Here is a 20,690-nt window from a genome sequence, read left to right on the forward strand (position 1 = left end):
ACAAGAAAGGTGGACTAGACCTTAAGAAAAACAGTAGGGGCTTCAGCAGAGAGCACAGCACAACTTTGTTACTCTTGACACTCTTCCCACTCCCCCAAAAGCAGATGTAAGTGCTCCTGGTCTTGCAAGGTATGTCTGGTTCTTCTTCATACATGCTGGAAAGGTTGGAAGGAAGAGAGGTGTTGTAAGAGCTATTTTTTTGCACCCTGGTGAGAGAAAAAGCACCCCTCAACAGCCTGGCCAGAGGGTTGGGATTACATTGCAGAATTTAGCTCCTTCTTCCCAGATCCCATGTGCCAGGACAAACATCTGGCATGAAGATGTCAGTACCCCCGTCCCTCATCAAACAAGAAGGTGGGCTAAGACACCATGGAAAGGCAGACAGGCATGCAGCTTAGTGTGAGCAGAGGCAAAAGGACTGTGTGAATGTGTTGGGGAAGATACCACAGTTCTCTTGTTGCTGTTTTTGCTTGGTTGTTCTTTTGCCAGGGCAGGCAAATAAAACTTATAGGTGACATTACTGCTAAAACCTTTGTTTTGACACCTCTGCTTGTTGCTGATGAGGAAGGAGTTTTGGCTTAGGAGAGCAAAGTGGAAGTCCATAACACCAAGGAGCATGCTATTAAGACAAAAGCACTGTTGATCTGTTGCATTCACCTCAGTGAATGCAGGCCTGCAAATCGCAATATTTTATTAAAGCTATGGCCAGCAGGTTAAAAGGGAAAAAAAAAAAAGAGTTTTAAAACAGAAATCATAGTGGCCATGCTGGTAAACCACATTCTAACCCTGGACCCACTGGGAGTTGCTCATTGCTTCTGAAAAAAACAAGTCTCAACCCACAGGCTGCTGGCTGTGGGCTCTCGGCTGAGTTTAGGGTATGGAGTTGAAACCTACAGTCTCCTGAACCTAAATGGACGAATGGAGATGGGCACTAGATGGCAGAAAGAGCTAAAAAAAAATACTTCAGTTACTGCCCACACTTCCAAAAATTTCAGTAGCCAAATAGTTTTAGTTGCTAGTGAATCACTCCTACAGGCTAAAACCTGTACAGCAGCCCCTGAACTGAAGCCGACAGCACTGAAGGCACAGAAGTGCTTAATGAATGAAATGAAAACGACAGGATACAACCTGAAGACTGTACATGGAAACACGCAAGGTAAGAAAGAGTCACCATCAGCTGCTTTGTTTGGAGAACAATATTTGCTGGCTACCCACAGTGGATAGTGCTGACATTTGGGTGGTTTTCATTCTTCAGGTGTTTTTTAATCTTTACATCTACTTAAAGGGAATTTGTACCCTGGCACACGACGAGGCTTCAACAGCTGCTGTCATTTCACAGTGACAGACCTCACTGTGCTCAGTTTGCTGGGGAACCTCCATGCATCCTCACTGCAGGTGTACCCCAAGCTCAAAGCTCCACACACTGTGTGAGAGCTGCTGCTACAGCCTATCCTAGTGACACGTGTTAAATGCAAAGGAAGTTCAGGAAACAAGGACCCTCTTCACAAAGGTGATTTACAACCAAACCCTTTTTCCATGCACGGAGGAGGGTATATATTCTCATCCTGCCAAGTCCAGGAGAAGAGGAAGTCCAGAAGCCTCTCTTTGTGTCCCGCAAGATGATATTGATGAAGACAAGTTGAGTAACATTATTCTTTAGAAACCTCAAGCCTGAGAACCTCTGCTGGTATGTCCCACCCGAAGTTATCCACGGAAAGGGCTGCTTCCATCCCCTGTGACTCAAAAACCTCCTGGAAGGTGTGTCCCAATGCAGCGTTTCCTGAAGCACCTAGTAGAGATGCAGCAGCAGCAGGGACAAAAGCAAAAAGTGTAACAACTCTGTGTCAGGATTTCCATGGGTCAACTTGGCTGACGGGCAGGGAACCGTCCCAGTGAAAAGCCCCATCCTTCACCCCCCCTCTACCCACTGACCCAGCAGATCTTGGCTTGCTGAAAGCCCCAGCAGAGCATTAATCTGGTCTCCCCAGAGAAGGGAGGTGATACCAGGGGAAAGAAATCCTTCACCCCCATTCTGTTTCAGGCTTCTCGCCGTGTTCTCCTTTCTAGTGCAGGAATTCTATTCAGAATGCAATAAACACTGCTGGTAAATTTAGGGTTGTCTTTACCAGATGTGCCTCAGGATGCTGGGAAGCAGGGGGAAGAGAGATAGGTGTTCATCGTTGTTGTTTTTCCAAGGAATCTGGATGTTTAAATTGGGGGTAAATTTAGCTAAAGACCTAGGACTGAAGCCTCACCAGGGAGTTTTTCAAGGGCTGGGTAATTCACCACAGCCCTCAGTTTGCTGGCTGGTGAGCAGCAAAACCAGCCTGGGAGAGGGAACAGTGAAGGCGAGGAACGAGGGGGTCCTGGCGGGGTGAACTTCCCGCCCCGCTAACAGCTGCTGGAAGACCGTGACACGCTGGAAAAGGAAAACCTACCGCTGCGGGCAGCCCTGTGCTGACACGGCACTGCCGCAGGACTGTCCCCTGCCGAGGACGGGCTGCAGACCTCCCTGCGGCTCGTTCTGCAGGCGGCTCTGGTTGCACCTCGTGCGCTTCGCTCTCCTCTTCCCGCACCGGGCAGACGCGGGGACGGACGGACTCCCGCCCGCCGCGGGCCCACGCCGCTCCGCTAACCCCGGCCCGGCCCGGCCCGGCCCCGGCGCTCCCTCCCGCCGCCTCCCGGCTGGCAGCGCCCCAGGGCCGCTCGGAGCCCCCGCCCCGGCCCAGCCCCGGAGCCGCCCCCGCCGGCAGGGGCGGCGCTGCCGGGGCCCGAGCCCGAGCAGCGCGGGGGAGCGGAGCGGAGCGGCCGGCAGCGGGATGTTGTGCGGGGGCTGCTCGGCGGCCCAGCCCGCCACGGGCGAGACGCAGCAGATGGCGGACGAGGTGAGGGGCCCGCGCTGCCCGAGGGTCCCCGGGCCGGGAAGGAAGGGCCGGCGGACGCGGGGCCGGCTCGGGCGCGGGGGGTGCGGGCGCGGGGGGTGCGGGCGCGGGGGGTGCGGGCGCGGCCCCGCACGGCGGAGCCGCCTTCCCGGCCGCTGGGGCGGAGGCGGGCGTGGGAGGGCGGCGAGGGCCGCGGGCTCTGCGGCCTGTGCCTGGCCTGGCGGGTTCTGCTGGCCCCGGGCAGCTTTCGAGAGGGTGTTTTGGAGGGACTTGGGGAGCAGCCGTAGCCAGGCTGGAGTTCTGCCTGGCCGTGCGGGGGGCTGATGCCCCGCCAGGGTCTGTGCGCAGCCACCAGGTACGTCCCAGCCCTGCGAGGCCCGTGCTCCTGGGAAAGGAGCCCAGGGAGCTGTGGAACAGTCTGTCTTGCAGCCGCTTTGTTGTTGTTGTTGTTGTGACGGGAATCGGCGAGAAGGTTTTCCTGCTGTTCCCCACAGCGGAATTCAGCTTTGGCCACCGCCAGTTCCAAGTCCTGATTCTGCTTGCCAGAGCTTAAATTGCTGCCCGTGCTAACGGAGAACATGCTCGTGGTCTGAAATGCGCTGCTAAGTTCTTCTTTCAAAGCCCGCCGTCCGGTTGCAGTCACGGCGGCTCGGGTTCCTGCCGCTTCCTGCTCCTGTCAGCCGTGGTGTGTCAAGCCAGGGGAGAAGGACCAAGGGCGAGCTCCATCTTCTTAGGCTCTTTGTCGTTGTCTGGATTCATTCCCCAGGCCGCCACGGCTTCTAAACACGTACAGGGCACCCAGCAAGCAGCACAGCAGTCGCTGAAATTCAAGCTGAGCCTGTAGAATCTGATGATTTTGCATAAAAAAAAAAAAAAAAAGCAGAAGTGCTTTGCCTGAGCACTAACCTGAGTTTGCAGTAATGAGTCAATTTCTGAGAACTGCTTAGAGAGTCACAGTTGTTGTTTTGGCTTGAAAAGGCCTGCGTTTCCTGTTAGAGATAGTGTGTATGCAGTTAACATTACATAGGGACTGGAAACTAGATTTGTTTAAAGTAGTGAATTTCTGTTCTGTGGCGGGCTGCACTGGTTTGGTCGTTCAGATCTAAGGTGAAGATTAAAAAGACAACCCGTCTGGATTTAGATGTGAATGAAATTAACCAAAAATCTGGCATTTTAATTAAAATCGCCTAGGTATTTAAAAGTTTGTCCAGCTTGTTTTGACTGCCAGCTTAAGTTACTTTATTTGAAACATATGAAACATACGTGGGAAAACCCCAAACTGAAATTTGCCCATGCAGTCTTATCCACATTACAGACTGTGAAGGAAACATTAGTTTTCTTAAACGAGGGTAGACTTCTAAAATTACTTTGCTTAAAATCAGATCTTTGTGGAGATATGTTAGAGCCTGCCAGTTTGCTTGCCATAAACACATTTTCTGTTCCTGCTTTTCCAGTTCCTGCCACCTTTATATTATTTCATAAGAACTGCAGCCCTGGCAAGTGCTGCTGCTGCTCACCCAGAGCAGGTACAGCGTGAGACAGAGCAGGACAGCTTCCCTCTGACAGTGCCTGGCCTAGGAGACCCTCGCTCTCTCCACCGCAAGGATTTCCACCCTGGCCTGTTCAGCCCTTGGCTTCTCACTGGTGCCTGTGGCAGAGGTTACTCGGGGGGATTTTGAACCTTCTGCTTTTTAGTAACTGCTCTGGGAGCAAGTGAACTGGCCATGCAAAACAGCATAGAGGCTTCAGAGCGTGATTATTTTCTGCCCTGCAATAGAATCAGATTGTTTGGGTGGGAAGGGACTTCACCTCCTGCTGAGCACAGGGCCAGCAGCCTCAGGCTGCTCAGGGCTTTGTACCAGTCAGGTCTTGAAAACCTCTGAGGATGGAAATCACTCTCTGTCACTGGGCAGTCTGCTATATTGCCAGAGTGTCCTCAGGGGAAGAGATTTTCCTTATATCCAATCTCCAATTTTGATTAATGACCACTGCATCTCGTTCTTCTGCCCCTCATTCTTACCCCTCAGTAAAGAGACTGGCTTCTTCTAGGTACTGGAAAACTTTCCTCAAAGCCTTCTCTTCTCCAGGCTGAGCAAGGCAATTTGCTTCCCCTCCTCACAGCATGAGTGCTCCAGACCTCAGATCTCATGGTGGCCAGCTCTCCACTGAGCTCACTACAATTTAGTGACATCTTTCTTGTACTGAGGGCCCCAACCTGGACACACTATTCCAAATGTTCTCTAACAAGTGCCAAGCAAAGGGCAGTACTTGCTTGCCTCTTCCTTCTGCTAGGTTCCTAAAGCAGCCCAGTATGCTGTTACCTACCAGGGCACAGCACAGTGCTGGCTCCTCTGGAGTGCAGTCCACCAGGGACCCCCAAATCTAAACTGAGATGATAAGCTAACAGGGTGGGCTGACAGCAGGTCTTTTCAGAGAGTATTTCTCTCAGGTCTCTCCCTCTCCACACTGACTCAGAGTGCCTGTTTGTCACATGCTGTGGTGAGTCATTGCCAGGGTAACACCCTGAAAAGCTCGAAGCTGCAGATGACTCTGAGCTGTCCAGTAGTCACGGAGCCAGTGTCCAGCTTTCTGATGGAAACACAACATGCTAAGCCAAGGAGATTTTGAGACCTAAGAAACCAACCTTGCACAGCGCCTAGGATTGTGGTAGGGAACAGGACAGAGTCAGTGGGATGCTTATGACTGCCCTCTTCCCTGCTTCTTAACATGAGTAATAGCAGCTCTAGTGATGGAAACTGAAACCACTTGCTCCATCCTCTGGGTGAGGGGGAGGGGAGGAGGGAGGACTGAACCACTGCACTCTTTGGAGCTGCGCCTGCAAAGTTGTCAGGTGCACTGTCAGATTTCCCTAGGGCAAAAAAAATACGTACAAAAACATCCAAACATCATTATCTTAATTTTTATCTACTGTTCACAGTACGGAAGTGTAAAACCTAGAAGAAGCATAGAGATAAGAACTCTGTGTTTGGGAATTCAGCAGCAGTGACCTGAAGGGTGCTGAGGCACACTGACAGCGTGGACCTTAGATCCGAAATACTTGAACCTTGCAGCAGTCTTAAAAAACTTATTGTTTCTTTAAGGTAAAAAGTCAGCTAGAAGAAAAAGAAGGGAAAACCTTTGATGTCTTTACTGCAGTGGAGTATAAAACTCAGCTGGTTGCTGGAATAAACTACTTCATCAAGGTAGAGAACACTGAGAAATCTTTTTTCTTTTTTAAATTAACATGTATAATATTTGGGATGGTGGGTTTTTTGGTTTTTTTCCTTTACTTACCTGGAGAGGGATGTTTATGATTTGGCCTTAACAAGAAAAAAAACTGTACTTTTAAAAAACCCAACCTAATCCATCCTCCACACACACACCTCCCAGCCCATCTCCCTGCCTGCATTACATGGAGGTAACTTCTCTAGTTTCATAGTGATTTTTACTTTTCAGTTCATTTGGGAAACTCGTTTTTGGGGGATAACTGCACATCCATGATGCTGAGCACTAACTTTGCATTCATTGAAGTCTGATGTGTAAAGATAGAGTGAAGCATCAAACCTGTGCTTCCTCTGCCTCTAGTGATGCCACACAGAAAGCCAAGCAGTTGTGATCAAAGCACTGAAATGCTGCTTGTGCCAGATAAGATTAGAGCATTTTGCATGTATTTAATGTATCAATCACTTCCCTGGAACTCCAGTTCCCCATATGGACATTCCCTATCTCTGGCAAAGGGAGGATTAACAAGCATGGAAGGATTAAGTGGCATTTCCACAAAGTCATGACTCCCAGTCTGGTTTAAAAAAAAAATTACACCACCTTCTGAGAGGATGGTTTTTTCTTACCAGCTCTCTGCTTCTCCATGCTTAAAAAACTAGTCTACACCATCCCTGTGGTTGAAAGGCTGTTACTTTGTTGAACTGTTACCGTGTGGAACTGTTACTTTTGTGGAACTGACTGGTTTTCCTGCTTTGCAGGTCCACGTTGGCAATGATGAGTTCATTCACCTGCGGGTGTTCAAAAGCCTTCCTCATGAGAACAAGCCACTGAGTCTCCACAGTTACCAGAGCAGCAAGGCTAAGCATGATGAACTGGCTTATTTCTAGCAAGCTGATCCTGTGCATTTTCCTACTTGTTTCTTATGTGCTTTTTCTATAGGCTGCAAAACTTTGATTTCCGTGCCAACAAAGGAGAAAAGAAAGTGTCTTTTCTTTTAAACATAATGTTGGAAAAAATCAGTTTATGCCATTCCCTTCCTGTGCAATATCTGAATTTGAGAGTTGCACGGCTCTTCTGTCACCTATACTAATGCAAACCCAAGCAGCTGCACTGGCTTCAGTGCAGCTTAACTGGAATGCTGTGGCTGAGTCCTGTTCGTGGACTTCCTTGGTCTGGAAGTGGAAAGGGGAGTGACACTCATGTAGTTTACAGCAAACAGCAAGAGGAAAACCAGAATCTTTTCTATGCTGTTTTGCAGCTGTGAATATATCTGTAGATCTAAATTGTAAGATGTATTTTGTTGGCAAAGACCTGAAGAGAGATTTGACTTGAAGCAATTTTGAAAGCAAGAGAAAAGAGGATTATAGCATTCCCCTTGGTAATGGTGTTGCATTGTCTTGCAGCAGTACTTTATAATGTCCAGTAGAGGGTGTATCACAGAATCAGAATCACAGAATCCTGGGGGTTGGAAGGGACCTCGAAAGATCATCTAGTCCAATCCCCCTGCCAGAGAAAAAACCCCAACTTACTTATTTTCTCAGTCCTAAGGAAAAGTCCTGGAAAGGAACTTAATCTGGACAAGCATTTCTGCATTAATAACAATAAATATTTCTTTTAAATTGAGATGGTCTATTTGACTACTGTTTCACTTTCTCTTTACTCTTTTTCAATATTGGCTATTATCTTCCTCAGAATTTTTTTTCCCATGTCTGTTTTTCATATTCCAGGTAACCTTATGTTTATCCTATATTTTAATTAGAAAGACTTACTTTAATCTGGTGAAGGACAAGAAAGGCAATAAGAAAGGCTGGTATATTAGCAGCAAACACTAAGGAAAATCTGGGCTCTCAGTGCTCAGTGGAGCAGGGGACCTGCTGACAGAAGACATGGAAAAGGCTGAGGCATTCAATGCTGTCTTTTTCTCTGTCTGTATTGGTCAGACTTGCCTTCAGGAATTCCAGGTCCCTAAGATGTGTGTGAAAGTCTGGAGAAAGGAATAATTTCAATGGCAGAACTGGATCAGGCTAGGGGGAAATTTAAACAAAGAGGACTTAGTGCCGTGGCACTTGTGGGGATGCACCCATGGATGCTTAGGGAGCTGAGCTGGCCAGTCTTTTTGCCAGGCCACACTCAATACCCTTTGAAAGGTCATGAAAAGAGAAACCGTGCTTCATCAGTATGGTTGGAAGCCTGCTATGCTGAGATAAGTATCTTGGCACAGGGGAGGAGCTGTGGCTGTTACTTACCCTGACTTCAGTAATGCTTTTGAAACTGTCTGCCGTAACATCCTTATAGACAAACTGGTTAAGTATGTACTAGAGAAGTGGACTGCAAACTGGCTGAACTGCTGTGCTTAAAAAGGCAGATGCCCCTGGGAGACAAGGTGAAGAGGGGGGGTCTGGAAAGAGCCAGGCTCTGCTCAGGAGTGCTCAGTGCAGGGACAGAGCGAGAGGCAATAGCCACACACTGAAATACGTAAATTCCTTTTAAATATAGGGGGAAAAATCCCCAGCAGTGGAGCAGGTTGCCCAGAGAGGCTGAGGAGGCTCCACTGATGGATAGCACCAAAAGCCTGACTGCACACAGTCCTTTGCCACCTGTTTTAGTTGAGCTTGCTTTGTGCAGAGGGGCTGAACTCGATCATCTCCAGCAAACTCTTCCAACTAGATACAGACTGAGTTTATTTATTTGTGTGTTTGTGTACGTATTACTGTGTATAACAGGTCAGAAAATGCTGTAGGCAAGCTTGGAAATTTTGTTGTTTGCCTTGTAATTAATCTGGGAGTTGAACAGGAGTTGCTGCCCTCTGAACTGAGGGAAAACAGCCCATTTCTAGATGACACTGCTGCATGTCCTTACCTACAGATCGAAGGAACAGCACGCAGCTTTGGGAGGAGAGGGCATGGTGACTTTACTTTCTTTGCATGTTACTGGGCTTTTTATTCCAGATGTGCTCTGTGTGAGTGTGTAACCAGCATTGCTTAGAAAAGGAGCATGTTCTGTCTCACCATTACCAGGGAGGACTTCAGTTGTTTTGCTTGTGATCAGCCCTGTGAGTCCTCACACACCTCTAATATGGAGTAAAAGGAGAGAGTGAAGTCTGGCTTATTATGGCACCTCGTTTTGCTAAAATAGTGTAGTTTTGGAGAAACAGGGTCTTTTTAGGTGCCAGTAACTTCCCACTCTGGAGTGTTTTCAGAGTTCAAAAAGCTGAGCATTACCTCCAAATGTTACTCTGTGAGAGGAAGTTAGTGGTGACAATCTGAGACTTGGTGCATCTCAAAGATTTGTAACTTGAGACTCCAGGAGAGGACTCTTGTGAAAACGATTAGATGTACAAGGGAAGACAACTTCTAGTCACAAGAGGCCACATCTTCATACTTTGAGGAATTAAAGCAGCTGCTGAGAGTTAAAGCAGCTGCTGCAGGATACTGTAATGCAGAGAAATGGACAGCTGCCACATTTTTCTAGGCACTGGATGCCTGCGACAACTACATGCCCATCCTTCATGAGCACACAAAAACATGACTACATGCAAGGCAGGGCCTGAAACACATTTACTGTCTTCCACCTGAGCCCCAGCTCCTTTGCAGGAAATGCAAAGACCTGAGTAGCTGCTATCAAGTGTGGAATGATTGGTGACACTGTGGCCTGGTTTGAGCCAGGATAGAACCCTTTTTATTTTTCCTACTAATTTCACTTTCAGTTAAATTTTTTTCTAAGTAGCTGCACTTGGTGAAATTAGCAGCATGTTTTCAGTCACTGCTGCTAGGACTGATAATGCTCAGTGTTTGTCGTTACAGCTAGAGAATGGTGTGCAGAACCAAGGCCACTGCTGGGATCCGAGTAAACATCTTATGCTGTTCTTATAATTGCCAACCCAGCCTTAACCCATGACAAGGTGATTTAGAAATCAAGTCTATATTCACCTTCAAGGCAAGGTGCAAAATTGACAGAACCTAGAGTGGAATGCAGGTAATATGCAAAGAGTCTGCACCACGGTAACTCCCCAGGTGACCCTAGTCATTAGCAACACTGGGGAGCTTGGTGTGCTGACTAAGGACACCAACACGGAGAGTGGAGTGGAGTGGGGGACACCACAGCCATGCTCTATGCTAAGCATGGGGACTTGAAGGTACTATGGAACTGGTAAGTAGCACATTTGGAGACATCGTGGCTGGACTTTCTAATAACATGGGGATCTGAGGGGCCCCTAGGACTGACAAGTTGCACATTTGATACCCTTGCCCAAAAATCTGATACTTTTTTTTTTTTTAAACTATCGTCTTTTAGTGAACTTTGTTCATTATAATCTCATTTTAATACTAAACCACACCTCCATCTCAAAAGATACCCACTTTCTGGGGAACAACCACCTCTCCAATGAGTATGTGCTCTGATTTTTCTCTATACCTTTAAAAACAAAGTGAGAGAACTTTACACCAATCGTGATGCAGGGATGTATGACTAGAGACCCTCAAGCTCCACCTGTAAGATAACAACCGTGTAAAGAATGGCCTAAGAGGGGAAGGATGCTAGGGAAGACACCATCCATGTCAAGGAAGATACGATTGCCAGGCCTTTGCCAGGATTACCGTTGCCTTCTGGGATCAGCTGATCGGCTGAGCCTTTTCCAACCCCATAGGACATCCTTGGGTAAGAATCAAACACTTGGCTATGCTGAGAACACCCTGGGGAACTTAGAAACCTCCCTAGAGCTCCCCCCTCTCCACACCTTTTTTTTTTTTTTTTTTTTTTTTTCCCCTTTTTCTTTCATATCCCTTTACATGTTAGTAGTCAGGCTGTATTACTGATACTCTTGGTATTTGCACCTGCTTTTGTAGACAGCTGATTTATCACAAGCAATCCAAAGAACTTGTGTATCTGGAACACAAGGGGTTTAATTTCTGCCAAATCATTTAGCCCTTTCTTTTTCAATGCAACAACAGGAAAGTACTTTTGTTGTGGACTGAGCTTGCCCTCTACCTTTGTCACCTCAGAGCTCAGCTGAAGACTGCTCTCACTGCAGGTGGCTGATGCTACAAACAAACAAACATAAAGGAATGAGCTCCACAGATCTCCAGTAAAGCACACCCTCTAAGGCAGGACAGTTGATTCCTGCTCCAAGACCTGATTGTTGAGCCTCAGCTGTCTTAGCTCCTTCAAGCCTCTTGTTCCTGCCCCACCACCCTGCTCCCATAGTGAAGCTAAATTCATAAAATGGGACACGGTTGGGCTTCTCAATTCCCCCTTGCCAGAAATTCTCTCTCCCATACACTTTCTGAGGAACGGCCAATAGTTGGTATTTAATCCACTTGAAGCAAACTCAGTAAGCCATATGCTGAAGTACATAATCTGTTAAGGCCTCAAGTATACTCAGGAGGCCCATGTTTTTGTCTTCAGAGGGTGCCTGACAGTGTTTTGGAAAGAGGTGCTGAAACAGGTGTGCTCTTACACCTACAGTACCTCAGGTGGCAGAAACAGGCTTGCACCATATTTCAGAGCCTACAAGAGCTTTAGCCAGGCAGCAGACCTAGACATGAGAGACAGCAGATGAGCCAATAGCTTTCAAACCTTTATTTTCCTGAATTCACTGACATAGGCAGAATCGATATGCGATTTGCTGAAGTGAGGCACCATTCCCCATCATCTCTCAGAAGTAGGTCAGAGGATCATCTCTAGTCTTGCCAGTCTGAAAATCGACAAGGCTGGGACCTTGGTTCTCATGAGGAAGGGCCTGAAACACCCTTAAGTGGACATAGTCATCATTAGCATCTTGGACCTAGAAACCAAAACAGTGGGAAAGTGAGTTTCTTGGGTGAAACAGGTTCAAACAGAAGGGTGCTCTTACTTACTTGGAATATCTTTGCTCAGGAGCTTAATTTTAACTGTATTTCCATTTTTACTTCAACAGCTCTTAACCCAAGTCTGAATAGTAACTGGTGGTAGAAACTGTTTACAACCGTAGAGAACTGTAATAAAAACCTCCCGACTCATGTGAATGGAAAATGAGTAGGACTGTTTGGGTGCCAAAACACCAGAAGGCACAAGAGGAGAAAGGTTCTGATGGTGTTCTGTTTGGGTCATCAAGATTCCAGTGCACTGTGCTGCTTCAGTAACTTCTCAGCATCATCTCATTTGAAGACTACAAAGTACCTTATCAGCTCCAGTTATTTAAACTAGTCATAACTGTTTGGCTGTTTCCTTTCAAGGAAGAGTAGCTTTCCTAACACCTTTGTGTCCACCAGTTGGGTTCATTATGATTAATTTGAAGTCAGCCTGAGGAGCTGATGCAGGGCAGGAGACAAGAGACACTGAGTAAATCTTAATGACTCAGGGGTGGGGCAAGACGCAGAGATAGTATCAGCTCCTAGAAGGTACAGAAAGATCTATCCTAACACAGCACATGGTCCTAAGAAGCAATGAGAACCTGCAAGCCAGGATCCCTCGTCTGCAGAATTACTGCAAACACATCAGCGCCTGAACAGACAACTCGACACGTCTTGGTGCTTGTGGGAGTGAGTGGCTGAAACAATTTTTTAAAATAAACTCACCTTCCCCACCAGAAAGTCCTCACATAAAGACTTGCTATGAAGTTGTGCATGATTTCATACATATAGAGCCAAGCATAACAGGTGCTAAACTCTGTGAGAGGTATATAGCATTAAGGGAAAATGTAATGCCCTGGGCTCTAAGAAGCCTTTACAAGCTTTCCAGTGGCTGCAACATGGCACTATGTTTGTCTTGGTCTGGACTACACCTCAGCTGTAAGTCTGGTGGTAAAATATTAGTGGTGTGGAAAATTCAGAAGTGAAAAAGAATGAATCTTGTGACAGAGCTCATTCCACTGAATGCTAAAATGAGTAACTGTTTCCTGTCACTTGGAAGATTGAGAAAGAAGAGGCAAATCTTCTGTTTTCAGTGTTATAAATGGATCTCTTCCAAGCCCAGTAATGTGTCAATCTTCACTTCTGAACAGTTTGTTCATGAGGCTTAGCATGGACAGCAGACTTTTTGCATTGCCTAGGTCAGCAGTAAGATGGCACTAAGAGAAGAAATGCAACTGGGAATGACTTCTGGCTTTATTGCAGCATTCCTGCAAATTGTTCTTCTCCATTAGTTGGTACCTTATTCTCACAAGAATGAGAGAATGATAAACATCATTTCTCTAAGCAAGACTTGGACTAGCCACATAATAGATGGTTTGTCAGTACAATCCCCTGGTGCCCACGGTGCAGAAGAGTTATTTTAAGGAAGCATTTGGGAAAAAGTTTGGCAGTGTCTGTCCTTCCTGGGATCAAATAAATATGAAAAGGGTGGAGCAAATGCTCATAATGTCTCTGCAGATTTACTGTTCTCCAAACCCTACCTAACAATTTCTTTAATAAGAAGATTCTGACCCTTGTGAAGGGAGCATTTCCTAGCACACATATGTCTGAATGCATGTAGGCTTAACACAGCAGTCACGTGCAATGTTTGCTCTACTTCTAGAAAACCAGCCACTAAGCAATGCTTTCTGGCCTTCACTTGCAAAATATGCCCAGTAACTTCTTACAGGTTACTTCACAAAAAGCTGCTCCCATCAATGGGTAAGGTTTTCCAGCAGAGGACGAACTGCACTATCAGAGGGCTCCAAATTAAGCATTACCTGTTTTCCCTCTACAACAGAAAGGGGGTTTTGAAAATGTAGAAAGAAACGCAGGCTGTAGCTCTGCAGCACATGACACAGAACTAAATCATCAACACACATGCTTGCATGCAAAACTAGTCAGCAGAGTATGCATGCCATTAAAAATTTCACTCTAACTCACCATAAGATCCTCAGGCTAATTTCAAATTAATCATAATGAAAACCACTGGAGGACACAGAGACAACAGGAAAGCTACTTTGCCTTGAAACAGGAGAGCAGAGTTATGACTAGTTTAAATACTTGGAGCTAATAAAGTACTCTGTGGTCTTCAAATGAGATGATACTGAGTAAGTTATCATTCACACCTGAAGCAGCACAGTGCATGTTTTACAGGTTTTTATATTTCTATTCCACAGCAGTGCCAAACAGAGGAATGTTATAAGCATCTGTTGATAGTACCTAACTCTATTAGTCACATCAGATGGTTTTCTACTACATTTCTACTACATTCTCTTTCTTGCTGTAAGCCACTAAACACAAGTCACCTGTATTGTTTAACTACAAAGCACTCCCTCCTGTAATATATACAAACCTTGATAAAGTAGTTTATCCCAGCAACCACCTGTGTCCTGTATACTATGGCTGTAAATATGTGACATATCCTGTTTACCCTGCTTTCAAATTGTGACTTCACCTGTAAAAAGAAAGGGAAAGATGGTTGGAAGGTTAAGATTTAGGCTTTTTCTTTCACATCCACCACTCCAATTTTCATCCTTTCAAACACACACCCTTAATGAAATAAACCCAGAACCCCCCAAATAATTCAATTTACACCAAGACCTCCAGCCCTCTCTCCCAGCACTGCCTCCAGCATTCTTTAAAATCTTATTAGAATAGACTTTCTAGTTGATTTCTCCCCACCCTGACAGCTGTCCAGCTGTTCCACTCCTGTTCAGAATAGGAAAACTGATGCCTGCTGCCCCTTAATGTTTTTTTTGTGTGTGTCAAATGAGCTAGGTACCAAGCCATGCTCCCTAGCAGGGTAAAGTCTTCCTTTAAGGACTTGAAATAAAGAGGGTTAGTTGAGAGTATCAAGTAGTTCCTGAAAGTTACTCCAGTGCTGGTGGAAGCCCTGCTGCTAAAGCTGTAACTAAACACACCCTGCAACATCTACAACAATGTAACAAACAAAGATCTGGAAAAGTGACAGTGGTCTAGGACCAAGCTATATACTTCCATCTCCCAAACTGGAAATACAACCTTTAGATTGTGAGCCAGGAACCAAGCCCAGCCATGCATAAATATCAACAGCCCTTCAGTACCCAGCAGCAGCAGGTAATGCATTTCCAGAAGAAACAATGCTCTGTGCTGACAGCATTCACACTCGCAGTTCAGTCAGATGTGTTTATGCATAGCATCCAATTTAAGCCCCGTGGATCTTAAAATATGCACACTCTAGATGTCTACAGCCTTTTCACATACATTTTTTTTTAAAAAAAACACATCAAGTTTAACAGTTTTTCCCAAAACACATGAAGTGTAGGGCACATTTTAACTTCAGCAGCAATTACAGTGGTACTGTCCTTTCAGAGCCAAAGTATTTGTATGATTACTAGGCTGAAAGGGCAGTGGGGGAGACAGCTGTGAGCAGCCTGCAAGTCTGGCCAGGTGTCTGAAGCATCATGATTTATGTACCAGAAAATCCTTTACTGTGGTCATTTGCATCTGATGGCACAAACTCTCAACAGAAAGGTACTGGCAGCGAATGTTAACCTGAGAACTTATTTCTGTCATCTAGAGAGCATGAACAACCTTTTGCAGGCTGGGTAACAGCCTCTCCTCTGCACCTGACGCCCACGCCGATGGCCCAACGCAGGGCAGAAGCATTCCAGGAGCTGCTCAGAGGAGTGCACCCTGTGTTGGCAGCCCCTGGGAGGGGCTGGCAGCACGTTTTGCTGCCTGCCTGGTTTGCACAAGCACAGAGAATTAATAAATGTTCCCAGCACATCCACCTATTAGTGGCTGGCTGTCACTACCCATGGCATTCCTTCCCAGCAGGCAGGTTCCAGAATGCACGCTAAGAACATCTGGATCAACTATTTCCAGACATTCAGAAATTATCCAATTCACAGAACCACAGAATGGTAGGGGTTGGAAAGGACCTCTGGAGATCATCTAGTCCAATCCCCCTGCTAGAGCAGGATCCCCTAGAGCAGATTACACAGGAACACGTCCAAGTGAGTCTCCAGGGATGGAGACTCCACAGCCTCCCTGGGCAGCCTGTGCCAGTGCTCTCATACTCTCAGTGTAAAGAAGTATTTTCTTACATTTAGTTTAAATCTCCTGTTTACCAGTTTGTGACCATTGCCCCTTTACTCATATTCAGGCTCCTCATGCCCTTCTGCCCAGCAGCTTCCATGGGGTTTCTACACCAGGGAACCAACAGCTATACTTTCAACATGGAAGTGCTAACTCCAGCATACTATGGAAACTTACATTTCCAACCCTCTTCCAGATGTCTGGCTCTGGGAGCTCCTAGGATGCTCCTAAGTGGCAACTTTTTATTATTCCTCAGAATAAAATTCCTCAGAATTTTTCCTCAGATAAAACCAAAACAAAGCCAGTTTTGTCTAGTTCAGCCATCTCTCCCTACCTCTGACCACAGTGTCCCCCATTTGTTATCTATGAACAGTAAACTGAGGCAGGCAGACCACTCCTTAATCCTCAGATGGAAAAAAAACAACATTCCTAGGCTCTTGCCTAACAGTTCCTTAAATCTCAAACATTCCTTCATTTCAGGCAACACAGCAAAACAAGGAGACTGAATAAATAATATTTCTCAGCTCACCAAGGATGACAACAGACAAGGCACAGGTGTAAGTAAACAATCATGAAATCCCATGAGCAGAGAGACCTTGAGCATCCCAAGGTCTGCAGATGCCCTTCAAATCCTATGAAGTGCTCCTCATAAAATCCCACAGAATTGCATCATTAAAGGGTGACACCGTTATCTGGCTGGAAGCAGAGCAATATTGCCCCAAATATAAGGTTTGTATGCACAAGAGTATATTTCTTAGAGAACCACATCAAATCCTCTGCAGTGGAGTGTGAGCTTTTTCAAAGGAAAAGGTCCAGGAAGACCCTCCTTCTCCTGCACTCAGCACCAAGCAAAAATTTCACCTTGCAGAAAATAAAGCACAAAGAATAATTTGTTCTCATTTACCCTGAACTAACTGAGAATAGAAAACCACCAAAATTAAAGTCAGTCCTCTTCTGGAATCAAACAAAAAGTCTTTACATCCACATTTGCCCTGTACTTTGTGAGCATTAGCACAGCCTGAAATGAGCGTTCACATTTTTCACTGCATGTTTGCTCACTGACAGTTCAGCACTGTGGTTTCAGCTCTGATACACGCTGCCATAGGGCAGGATCTTCTGATAACCCACCACGAAGCCCAGCACTAAAAACACAGCTCAGTTACATTGTCCTAGCGGTGGTCAAAGGACACCCTTAAGGTATTTCACAGACACATTAATCAAATTTCACAGCCCCCAGCTGGCAGGAGGAGTTGCCCTCCCTGTTTTACAGGTGAGGAAACAAGAATTGCAAACAAAGGGGCCACAAGTCTAGGGTCTCTCCTGCATAGGTAAAAGGGATTTTCTAATCTCTGCAAGTGCTGCCTCTTCAATCACTTGTACCAGCATAGGAGGAGCAGTGAAACTGCTCCTAAGTAATTCACTTGGTGTCCCCAAACAATTTTAGATCATCCTTTTCTCTTTCTGTTCTGCAGTAAATTCTCTTTCCCCTGACTAACCTGTTACACATACTGCAGCCCTTCCCTATGTACACAGGCCCAACTCCAGCAAGCCCAGCTGTGACTGATCAATAAAGCTCTACAATGGAAGAAATTTCAGAAGAGCTGGGTAATGTGCCTGTGAAACTCAGAAAATAATGCAAGATGTGACTGACCACAGCTTTTCCAAAGAAGCTGACTTTATCTCAAAACAAAGGACACCAGAGGGTGTTTGTTTTAGATAAACATCTATGTTAGCTGAGTGGATTAACTGGTGGTGTAACTCCCTGTGTTTATTATAAGAATGTGAACACCTTCACACAGCCAGACCACTACAGGGGGATGAGTATGTGGCTCTGCCCAACAGAAAGTATAAAAACTAAGCATTTGATAAAATAATTTTGAAGAAAACAGCAGGCTGGAACTCATTTCAACCCACATATTGCTTCCTGGTGTCGGGGGTCACCCAGCATCGTGCAGTGAGCATATTGTAGAGACCAGTAATGGAGATCACATTGGTATTGTGACTGAAATATGTATTGTAATTGCTGTATTTTGCTAAGAGTAACTGACATCTGTATTGTGTTACCTGGATATTTGTATCCCACTGCTAAACTAGAAACCTCATATAACATCAAGTGCCTTTGAATAAATAGAACTGGTATTAACCATTATACCCTCCACGTCTGGAGTATCTAAAAGAACCTCCTCAGAGAGTATTGGTGTCTGACACCAACATACCCAGCTTATTTACAGATCTCTCCTGGTGGTTCTGCCCCTCTGCATGCATAGGACATCCCACCTTAGTCTAGTTTCACCAGTGCCTGGTCTTAGCCTGCAAGATCTCCTTCTGCAGCACAGCAAAGGAGGGAGCTGGGAGCCCAGCACACCGGCAGTGTGCAGCAGCATCGCCCAACACGTTCAGCCCCTCTACTCCCTACTTCTGTTTCCTCAAGGAAGATGTAAGTTACGCTTTGTGCAGCTGGGAAAGAGGAAAGAGCTCACCTTTCAGAGCTGGGAGGGTGAAGGGGATTAGTTGGGTGGGTGGAAACACAAGATGGAAGACACAAATGGAGCTTTCCCATGCTACACCATCCCCTCCCACACGTCAGGATGCGCTTCATACTCTTTTAGGAGTTGCTGCACTGCAGGGCATTAGAGGATCTGCAGAGGTGGTGTTCACACAGCTGCTTCCATGACAGGGACCACTGCCTGCAACCAGCCACTGTGGCAAATGGACTCGCCCTGCAGCTGCCTTGTGCCAAGCTGACCTTGCCCCACTGGCACCCAGCAGTGACTCCAGAAAGCGCTAGAAGCCAGCAGAGAACATGGGGTTTATCAGTAGCCTTGTCCTGTATGTCTTTTTTTAGTGCATACTACCACATGGTTTCTCCTACCCATGTCCTTCAGTGAGGAATTAATCTGCCACATACAATCTTCTCCCTTCAAACACACCACCCTTAACGTCAAACAAGTGACCTCAGTGCTGGCACAGTAGAGTTGGTCTTTGAACTACATGCAAAAATTAACTGCAGGTGCCTGGCTATGGACAAGGATGGGAGAGATAAGCAGCTTGTCTGTCTTATTCAAAATGCTGAGAGAAGACTTACTGGCAAACAAGGGGATTCCCATTTCCAGCACTAGCTTCTCCAGTTTAAATACTGGTTCAGTATCAACACCTGGTCTCCCAGCCTCTACACAAGCTTCAGGACTCAGACCTTCACAGGCAGAGACTTCATCTTTAGCTAGGTCACAACTAGGTCACAACTCACCTCGTCAACAATACGCTGGATTTCTGGAGTAGCAGGCTTAGTCTCAGATAAGCCCCCAGTCATCATAGTGGCAGGTAACTTCTCCGTGAAGTGATAGGTGGTTCTGCAGAGGGAAGTTCAGTGCAGTCTGAGCAGAGTCACCAGGCATCTTGTATATATACATACACATGTGTCATGGAATCACATGACCTGTAACATATGGAGCCTACCATTACTGAACTGTAAAGGGGGAGAAATTGGGGAAAACAGGACAGAAAAGCAATGTAAAGCACTGATAATACTAATAAATAGGAAAAAGTACTTTAAAATATTAAGTGTATATAGTTCCCACATCAATAAGAAAAGTAAACAACAGCCTCCACACACCTACATTTTAGGACATTTGGTTTGGGCTGAAACTAGAACCTCTTGCCTCTCCACCCACGGGCAGATGACTAGTCTAAGGAAGTAGATCAGAGTCACACCTAGTATTTCCCAATACCATTCAATATCAGAAGCAAGCATGCAGTAATTTCCTAAGTGCAGGTCCTATTCAGCTTTAAATTGGATTGCCTCAATAGCCTTCCAAGTGGGACAAAATGCATCAATGCAGGCAGCACGACGAATAAACAGGAGGAGTTAGAAGTTTGTGTGTTATCTAAGGGTTATGATCTGGTGGCAATTACAGAGACATGGTGGGACAGCTCACATGACTGGGATGTGGTCATGGATGGCTCTGTCCTTTTTAGGAAAGACAGGTGAGCGAAATGAGGTGGGGGAGTTGCTCTTTATGTGAGAGAGCAACTAGAATGTACTGAGTTCTGTCCAGAGGCTGATGAGGAGCAAGTGGAAAGTCTGTGGGTATGAATCAAGGGGCAGGCTGGCATGGGTGATACAGGTGTGGGGGTCTGTTACAGACCTCCTGATCAGGACGAGGGAGCTGATGAGGCTTTCTACAGGCAGCTGAAAGCAGCCTCACAACTACAGGCCTTGGTCCTCATGGGTGAATTTAAATACCCAGATATTTGCTGGAAGGCCTACACAGCCAGCCATTCACAGTCTAGGAGGTTCCTCCAGTGCATTAAGGATAACTTCTTGATATAAATGGTGGACAAACCAACTAGGAGAGGAGTGCTGCTGAATCTTGGGCTCACCAACAAGGAGGGTCTGGTTGAAGAGGTGACAGTCAATGGCAGCCTTGGCTGCAGTGATCACGAGATGGTGGGAGTGCAGGATCCTGCGTGGGAGGAACAGAATCCCTAGCAGGACCACAACTCTGGACTTCTGCAGGGCCAACTTTGGCCTCTTCAATCAATTGTTAAGAGAAGTCCCATGGGACAGGGTACTAGACGGTAAAGGGGCTCAAGATAGTTGGTCAACATTCAAGGACCACTTCTTGCAAGCTCAGGA

At 46.2% G+C, this 20,690-nt stretch overlaps 3 protein-coding genes across 3 annotated transcripts in view; 2 read left to right on the top strand and 1 right to left on the bottom strand.

The window, feature by feature from the left end:
* The window catches only part of CD86 (CD86 molecule), a 175,406-nt gene that overhangs the window by 114,946 nt on the left and 39,770 nt on the right, over positions 1 to 20,690 (top strand). The gene's annotated exons all lie outside the window — the stretch shown is intronic.
* On the top strand, positions 2,745 to 7,727 carry LOC127386062 (cystatin-B-like). The gene is made up of 3 exons (XM_051622543.1): positions 2,745 to 2,885; positions 5,984 to 6,085; positions 6,863 to 7,727. Exons 1-3 carry the CDS (start codon positions 2,820 to 2,822, stop codon positions 6,989 to 6,991), a joined length of 297 nt encoding a protein of 98 aa, XP_051478503.1. The 5' UTR covers positions 2,745 to 2,819; the 3' UTR covers positions 6,992 to 7,727.
* On the bottom strand, positions 11,464 to 20,503 carry LOC127386057 (cystatin-B-like). Its single transcript, XM_051622530.1, has 3 exons — positions 19,302 to 20,503; positions 14,328 to 14,429; positions 11,464 to 11,886 (listed from the first exon to the last, which is right to left on the bottom strand). Exons 1-3 carry the CDS (start codon positions 19,365 to 19,367, stop codon positions 11,758 to 11,760), a joined length of 297 nt encoding a protein of 98 aa, XP_051478490.1. The 5' UTR covers positions 19,368 to 20,503; the 3' UTR covers positions 11,464 to 11,757.

Source organism: Apus apus, chromosome 1 (assembly GCF_020740795.1).
Source record: "Apus apus isolate bApuApu2 chromosome 1, bApuApu2.pri.cur, whole genome shotgun sequence".
NCBI classification, from domain to species: domain Eukaryota; kingdom Metazoa; phylum Chordata; class Aves; order Apodiformes; family Apodidae; genus Apus; species Apus apus.